Here is an 8,488-nt window from a genome sequence, read left to right on the forward strand (position 1 = left end):
TTTATTTTGTTGTTGTTGTTAACTCCCATAAAAAGTTACAGTCTCTTTACAGATAGGAGCTCTCGACACACGGAATTCAGGACAGATACCCCCTCAGGAACAGTCGTGGGAGTAGCGGTATAATGAGGGGAGGGGTGGTTGAGGAGGGGGAAGGGAGAGAAAAGGAGAACCCATCACAAGGGGATGAATAACAGAAATGTGGGTGAAGGGAGACAAGAGACAGTGTAAGGTACAAAATAATAACAACAATGTGTAATTGATCAAGGATTCATGAGGGTGGGTGGGGGGGAAGAGGGGCTTCTACCTAGGGCTCAAGTAGAAAATGTTTTGTAATGATGATGGCAACATATGTACAAATATGCTTGATACAATTAATGTATGGAATGTTGTAAGAGCCCCCAATAGAATGATTAAAAAAGAAAAAGTTACAATCTCTTGGGGGAGAGAGGGGGAAAAAAGAAGAGCTGAGGGAACCGATTACAAGGATCTACATGTAACCCCCTCCCTGGGGGACGGACGGACAACAGAGAAGTGGGTGAAGGGAGAAATCGGACAGTGTAAGATGTGACAAAATAATAACAATAAAATAGCAACAAATGTACAAATGGGCTTGACACAATCGATGTAGGTATGGATTGTGATAAGAGTTGTATGAGCCCCCAATAAAATGATTAAAATAATAATAATAAAATAAAAAAGAAGAGTTGATACCAAGGCCTCAAGCAGAAAGAACGTGTTTTGGAAATGTTGAAGGCAACATATGTACAAGTGTGCTTAATACCATTGAATGATGGATTGCTCAAGATTTGTAAGAGCCCCCCCCCCCAATAAAATGATTAATTTTAAAAAAAGGTAGTCTCAGAAACCCGCAGGGGCAATTCAACCCTGCCCAGTAGGGTGGACCCGAGGGCAAGGAGTTTGGGTTAGGTGTGGTTGTCAGGACCAAGCACTGTCTGAGGTGCTGGGGATCCTGCACTCGGAAGCTCATCCTTTCCCAGGAAGGCAGCCTCACAGCAGGGAGTAAAGCACAGGGCTATCAGACAGTGAAGGGTGCTGGGGTGGTGGAACAGGGGGCAGGGCCAGGAGGACTGTGATTCTACAACTGCCCAGCTGTTTCTGTGGCTGCAAATCTCTCCGGAGGTAGACAGCCTCTTCATTCTCCCCCAGAGCGGAGGGTAGGTTGGAACCGCCAACCTGCTGAGCAGTGGCGGAGCCCTTAAACACCGTGGCACCAGGGCTCCTGATGGGACATATACAGACTATTCACTGATCTGAAATTCAAGTCCAACTGTCCTCCCTCCCTCCCCACCATGTTGGTAGGGTGGAGGCCTCATACACAGGGGCCAAACCCAAAAACCAAACTTGCTGCCATCGAAGTGGACGCTGAAACACACCCTGTGGGACAGGGTAGAACTGCCCCTATGGGTTTCCGAGACTATAACTCTTTTATGAGAGTAGAAAGCACTGTCTTTCTCCAGCAGAGCAACTGGTGGTTTAGAACTTCTGACCTTGCAGTTAGCAGCTCAAACACATAACGCTTCCCTCCCTCTCCCCATGTCTTGCAGACCTTCCAGCTTTCGGGCACAGGACCGTTTGCAGCTGCCCCCCTCCTTTGTTTCCAGTTTCTGGCAGATGATGCCTCGGGCATCCTTGCCTGCCCAGAGCAGCTGGGAGTCCAGAAATGCAGGCCAGCGGCCACCTGGTGTGCACAGAGCCTACAGCGGCCAGCCTAGAGCTGGGTGGGGTGGGGAGGTCCCCGGGGAGCAGTGGGTCGTGAGGCCAGGGAGCATCCTTTGACCAACATCTGGGGAGCGAGCATATTGGGAATGGGGCTCGGCTTCGAGGCTGCTGGTGGCTGAAGAGGCAGGGGGGTGGGATGGCTGGGAGGAAGAGGCAGCGAGGGGCATTTTCATGTGGCAATTATCCATTGTTGATCTGAAATCCCCGTCTGTGTGGGTGCCCGAGCTTTTTGTTTTAATGGTAGCAAAACGCATTTAGAAAGTGACGGGCACTGGTCACGTCGACCTGTTTTGTACCCACAGCTCAGTGGCATGCACTGTGTCCGGCCGGTTCCCAGCACCAGCACCAGAATGGGCACCCATCTTCTCATTTGCTCAAGCTGGCACTCTTGTGCCCGTTCCAACAAATGAAATGGGCCTGGGAAGCAGGCCATGAAACCCAAGCTGCTTTCTTACTGCAGAATTTCTCAGAGTGGGTCACACTGCCGACTGCCAGGTCAGTGGTTCAAACCCACAGGCTGCTCTGTGAGAGAAAGATGAGGCTGTCTGCTCCCAGCCTGGGGCAGCCTGTAGAGCTGTGGTGTCAACTTCCTCATGCCGCGTGGTGACCCCCCAACCATACAATGATTCTCGTTGCTATTTCATCACTATAATTTTGCTACTGTGATGAATCGGGCGGCCCCTATGAAAGGGTCATTCGATCTCCAAGGGGGTCGCGCCCCACAGGTTGAGAACCGCTGCTCTTGATGGTGTCAATGAGGTGGGATTGATTCAACGGCAGGGGTGGGTAGTGTGAAGCTGGGGGCTCCGGAGGCTCGGTGGGTGGTTTGCACTCCCAGCTTCTCCAGGAAAGGAAGATGAGGCCATCTGCTTCGGTAAAGGTGAGGGCTTTGGGGTCCCCCACCCCGGGGCAGTTCTACCCTGCCCTCTGGGGTCACTATGCTTCAGAGGGTTCTGCATCCCAGGCGAGTCCATCTCTGGGCACATTCTGCGTGAGCCCAGCTGCAGGACTGCTGGCCAGGGAGACTGCCCCAGGAGTCCCCATGGCTTTTGCTGAGACACCTGTCCTGTTTCTCTTTCTCCGCACCCCCCCCCCCCCCCTCCCCAGCCTGTCAACCGGGGCTGTGCAGCTTTGACGTGTTCTCCATGCCTCTGGGGTTAGAAAGCATGCTCCAGACCTGGTCCCATTAGCCAGACCCAGTTTCAGACCTTGGCCTCTGTCTCCGCCCCAGCCCCGCTGCCCAGTAGGACTCGAGCAGATATCTTACAAGACAAAGCAGCTCTCTGAAGCGGCCTCCCTCCCTCAAGGCTGTCTCCACTCCCACACTCCGCATACACCCTCAGGCACTCCATGCTCCTGGTAGTAAGGCCCTCGGCTTCCTGCCCTCTCCTTACCCCAGGACACAGCGAAACCCAGGGCACAGGAGCGTGGGCCCCACAGAGGATTAGGGGTTTCCACAAGGCCCAGCCTGGCAGGAGGAAGAGAGAGCCTGCAGCCCACTCACTCCTTAGTGTGAGAAGCACAGTCCCCACCTAACTGCCAGCCCCCAGCCCCTCTGGGCGGGAGCCTTGGGACGCCCCTCAAATGTCAGTGGTTCTCACAAATCCCAGCTCTCCGGCGTACCCATCTGTTCCCCGCATTCCCTGCCTGCTTAATTCGGCTTTCCTGTTTAGAGCTGATATGCCCTCATTAAAACATCACGGGCCAGGAGCCCCATCTTTCCACAGGGCTTCTTAAGCCAGCCCTGATGACCCTTGTGGGTGGGTGGTTCTGGGTTGAGGGGAGGAGGCTGGCCTCCTGTCTGTTGTAGCTGTTTAGGAGTTAGCCCTAAACCGAACCAAACCCACTGCCACCCAGTCGGTCAGGACTCACGCAGCCCAGAGGGACCGGGAGAGCTGCCCCACAGCAAGCTAGGGCTGACGCGGTCACAGCAGCAGACCGCCTCGCCTGTCTCTCCTCCCGCGGCCGCCGAGTCCAAACGCTGACCGTATGGCTAGCAGGCCAAGGCCCAGCCCTCTGTTCCTCCCAGGCTCCTTCTGCACGTGCGCAGACCAGAGGGGCGTATGCCCACAGGCTGTGGTGGGTGGGATGCTCGCAGAGCGCCCAGCCTGCTGTCAACCCTCCGGCCCCCAGCCTGCTGTCAACCCTCCGGCCCCCAGCCTGCTGTCAACCCTCCGGCCGGCGATGGCGACCATTCTCTCTGAGCCTCCGTGGCTCACCTGTAAAGTGGACACTCTTGCAGGGCTGAAGTCAGGTGTGACCTGCAAGAACCTCTCCCACAGCTTGGAAACAAAAGCCCCTCCCTCCGCTAAGTGGGTGCCGACGCACAGGGACCCTCCGGGACAGGGCAGGGCTGCCCCTGTGAATGTCAGTCAGGAACTCTTGGCGGGAGTAGAAAGCCCCCTCTTTCTTGATGGTGGTTCCCAACTGATGACCTGGTGGGTAGCTGCCCAATGCACAAACACTATGCCGGTTCCCCCAAATCCTGCACGTGCCCCGGGACCCTGTGCTACCTCTACCCCCTGCCGGGGATGTGCAGGGGCCCTCGCCTCCTGGGTGTGGGGGTTCTGGCCCACACCAAGGCCTGCTAACAGGGTCACAGCAAGGGCAGACAAACCTGCCACGTGCGGGGCCCTGGGAGGGTTGCAGAGAGCCAAAGACCAGCCTCTTCATTCTATGGGTAGAAGAGTCAGGCTCGGCTAAGGGGCCCCCACACCCCTGCCCAGACATGGGGGCCAAATCAGAGTGAAGGCCTGGCTTCTGGCTGCCCTCCGTCCCCTACCCCACCATCACACAGCTTTCCAGGGGAAACCCTGCCTGTGTTCAAAGCCAAGGGTCTGGCTGATTCTCCGGGTCTTCCAGAACTTTCAGCAATGACACTGGGCAGTTTGTAAAGAGCCCTGGCTCTCTGGCCACTCCCACCCACAGTCCTTTCCCTGGCCTCGAACCATCGACCATGCAAGCAGTCTCCCGCCCCAGCTGCTGCCGTCCGGTGCCCACACTGGGCAGTAGACCGGGTCGGGGACAGGGGCGTGGGGGTGGGGAACATGAGGCAAACCCCTAGATCTTTGTTCAGCCCAGGTCTGCGCTGTCCACAGGCACAGTCCCCGCCTTCCTGGGGCAAAGGCACATGCCCCTGGCTTTCAAAGCAGAAGTGCCTGCTCACAGACTGACCCGTCTTCGTCCCCAGGGACCGTGACTCGGTGGCACAAACACTTCCAGATCCTTCGGGGAGCGGATGGGGGGGGGGGGTTGTGGTTAGAAACGTCCCCAGAAAGAGGGGTCTGCCGTGTGTATGCACACGTGTGTGCGTGTCTGCGTGTGCTCGATGGAAGAGGAGCTGCGTTTGGCTTTGCGGTCGCCGAGGAAGGAGGGGAAGGGCCCCAGCCAGGGGCAGACGTGCCGAGAGCGTGGCGAGAACAGGCCTGCCTGCCCCTTCTAGACGCCGGGAGGACCCCCTGCCTGCCCCCCACCCCTGGGAGCTCCCCACCTGCTTACCTGGCTCTTCCAGGGGTGGCTGGGCGCTGACCTCGGGCTCAGGGACCACTTCCGGGGGAGGTGGGGGTGGGGCCGGGGGGGCTTTGACAGGGGTGGTCGACTCCGGGGTCTCAAATGCTTCTTCAGAGTCAGAACTCCTGCGGGGAGAGAGAGGGAGACTGGGCTAGAAACGGGCCGGGACTGTCTACCGAGAGGGGCCACGGGCCAGCCTGTTGGACGTCACATGGCCTTTGACCGCACACAGGGAGCCTGGCCCAAGAGCCGATCCAATGGCTCCAGGACCGAACCAGAAACCAAACTCACTGCCCTGGAGTCCAGCCCTGGTGGCGCAGTGGCTATGCACCGGGCTGCTACCGGCAAGGCCAGCGGTTCGGAACCAGCAGCCGCTCCTTGGGAGAAAGAACCACAGGGTGGTTCTGCCTTTCCTGCAGGGTTGCTAGGAGGTCCAGGAGTGACCTGGAAAGTCACGGTGCTGCCTGCGTCCGTCCCTGGGGCCCTGCATGAGTCTTGGTAGTCACCAGCTTTGATGACAGCAGGGCCCTCCTTGGAGCACACACACCTTGCCCTAGTCTGGTGGTTCTCAACCTGTGGGTTGCGACCCCTCTGGGGGGGTCGAACGACCCTTTCACAGGGGTCACCAGATTCAAAACAGTCGCAAAATGACAGTGATGAAGTAGCAACGAAAATAATTTTATGACTGGGGGGGGGTCACCACAACACGAGGAACTGTATTAAAGGGTGACAGCATTTGGAAGACTGAGACCACTGCCCTAGTGCCTGATACAACCCAGTGCAGGCATCAGGTGAGTGCTGGCTCATGGGACACTCCACCCCGACACACCACTAGGACTGTCCCCTCCCGGTCCCCGACGCTGACTCTCCCTTGGGCCTGCCCTTCCCCTCCACAGGCTGCACCTTTCACCGTTTAGTTACCCCTCTCCTCAGCTGAACCCACAGTGCCAGGAGGCTGGCCGGCTGGCCATACTCCCTGTGGCCCCCAGAGCCTGCTGGACGAACAAACAGCAAAGGCAACCAGGCTGCCAGCCCCAGAAGGTGCCAGGTCACAGGTGTACACCTGCCAAGCCCAGCCACGTGGAGGCGGCGTGTCAGCCTCAGGAGAGCCTGCTTCCTGTGCAGTGGACTGAAAGCTCATGGAGACAGCCCCAGCCAGCCCCAAGGGGAGGCCACGTGGCCGGAGCCGAAGACCAGCCAGGACTGACCGAGAGCACCCTTCCCCGCCACCCGCTTCTACTGGTGACTCAAGGGTTCAGCCGGAAGGACGGAGGCTGTGGTGCAAGCAGGCCACCACCACAGTCCTCACCCCGCAGCCCCTGCATATTTGCCCCTGTTCTCGGGGTCCCGGGCCTGACCCACAGCCAGAGGGGACACAGCAGCCTGGGCGGGTTCCCATCTCAAAGTGGCTGTTGTTGGCTCAGACTCAGCGACCAGGTGTGCAGCAGAAGGAGCGCCAGCAACGTCCTCACAAATGCGCCCATGTTTCGATCCACCTCGCTCCTTTTCACTGCCCCCCACGTCACCAAGGATGCTGTCCTTTGCCAGGGATGGGTCTCTCCAGGCGACACGCCCTTAGCATGTGAGATGAGCAGCGGGCTCAAACAAAATAAAACCGGAAACCAAACGCACGGCCATCAAGGCGTTTCTGCTCCTAGCGACCCTATAGGACAGGGTTGAACTGCCTTTGTGGGTGTCTGAGACTTGCTCGTTATGGGAGTAGAAAGCCTCGTCTTTCTCCGTCCCATAGCTCAACGGAGTAAGTTAATGACCAAGAGGATCACAAGGACGTTCGAGTACTGACCATCACAAAGGGAAATGGGGTGGGGGGCGGAAGCAGAGAGAGTTATAGCGTCACTGAGACCCACGGTGTGCAAAGCTCAGAGGAGCAAGGACCTCAGACAGTGACCTCAGATCACCAGCACCTGAAAGCCACCAGCAGGTCACCCCGAACTCAGAAACAGCTATCCAATGGGTTCCCCCGTCCAGAAAACCCACAACCTGGGCCAGCCTGGCTGCATCAATGCCAAAGACCCTGTTCTCCCAGGACCAGGGACCCTCCAACAGACACAGCGGGGAGCCCCTCCCCACCCCCACCTACGCAGCAAGGAACAGAGCGGTCCGGGCGGCTTCGAATGCCTGCGTAGTATTAAATGTCAGAAGCAAACCCCTAATTCATGCAAAAGCCACAGGGGCGAGGCTGGCTCTTCGCAAACACACCGGCGATGAAAGGGCTCAGCTCCTGTCTGCGGGGCAATTTCAGATCCACACTTGGACAACAACAGATGGAGGGACCTGGAGTTTCGGGGGATCTGCTTTCCCTGCATGTGACCCAAGGGAACAGCACAGAGGGAGGAGGGTTTCCAACACTGGCTGAGCCCTGCTGAGCCCTGGGCGCAGCCCTGGCTGAGGCTTGTCCTGAGAACCCAGTCCCCTCTCCCAGCCCCCAGCCCTACATGCACCGGCACCCACGAGCTGAAGGGTTGCATAGAGCCAACTTGCCTCTTTCCAGCACTTCCTTGAAGGACGAGGTCACTGGACTCGCCACTGCGGGTCACAGCTGACCACACCCACCGGGCCCACTCCACCGGGGACCACACAGGCCAGGAGCCAAAGGCCATCTCTGCCAAGGTGCAGCCTCTGTCCATCACAGGGCCCGGCTGGGGCCTCTAGGAGTCACGGCAAAGTGAGCTGGTCATCGGGCCCCAGTGCTGAGAGCTTCTGAAGCGGCCCCTTGGCAGCAGAGAGGGGGTGGACCAAGGGGCTGTGGGGCCCCAGCCGCCCTCCTCCTGCGTCCCAGGCACTGGCGATGCATGGATTGGGAGCACAAAGGGCCTCTCCTTTGTCCCAACGGCACAAGCAGGCGACAGGGAGGGCCGGATGCACTCGAACCCTCATTGCTGAATTCCAATGAGGTCGGCCCTCTGTGGCTGCAGCTGCCCAGTTGGACACCTGCTCCGAGAGGTCTGTCCCTCCCTGATGCCTGTGTGTGGGGAGGAAGTGTGCAGGGTGACTGAGGTGTGGGGGGGAGGTGGGGGCACAGCAAACCTCTTTGTGGTCTCTGCCCTGTTTATTATAAACGATTCCTGGGCCCAAACAACCTGGGTCCACCTCGGGTCAGGAGCTCAGCTTCTGCTCCCAGGTCTGCCCACCCTAGTCACTATTCTCGCACCCTGGGCCGGGAGCAAGTTAATTAGAGGAGGCGGATGGCAGCTTTTTTAATTAGCTCCCCCCCCCC

The 8,488-nt window shown here is 58.2% G+C and overlaps 1 protein-coding gene across 9 annotated transcripts in view; it reads right to left on the reverse strand.

Moving 5' to 3' along the window:
- TACC2 (transforming acidic coiled-coil containing protein 2) overlaps positions 1-8,488 on the reverse strand; it is a 187,867-nt gene that overhangs the window by 35,535 nt on the left and 143,844 nt on the right. For all 9 annotated transcript variants that reach the window (XM_045291520.1, XM_045291519.1, XM_045291518.1 and 6 more), the window contains one exon: positions 5,239-5,375. In XM_045291520.1, coding sequence (XP_045147455.1) covers positions 5,239-5,375 — 137 coding nt within the window. The remainder of the gene's footprint in view (positions 1-5,238; positions 5,376-8,488) is intronic.

The sequence above is a fragment of the Echinops telfairi genome, unplaced genomic scaffold (genome assembly GCF_000313985.2).
Source record: "Echinops telfairi isolate 266 unplaced genomic scaffold, ASM31398v2 ScPeMD7_70;HRSCAF=299, whole genome shotgun sequence".
Taxonomy (NCBI): Eukaryota; Metazoa; Chordata; class Mammalia; order Afrosoricida; family Tenrecidae; genus Echinops; species Echinops telfairi.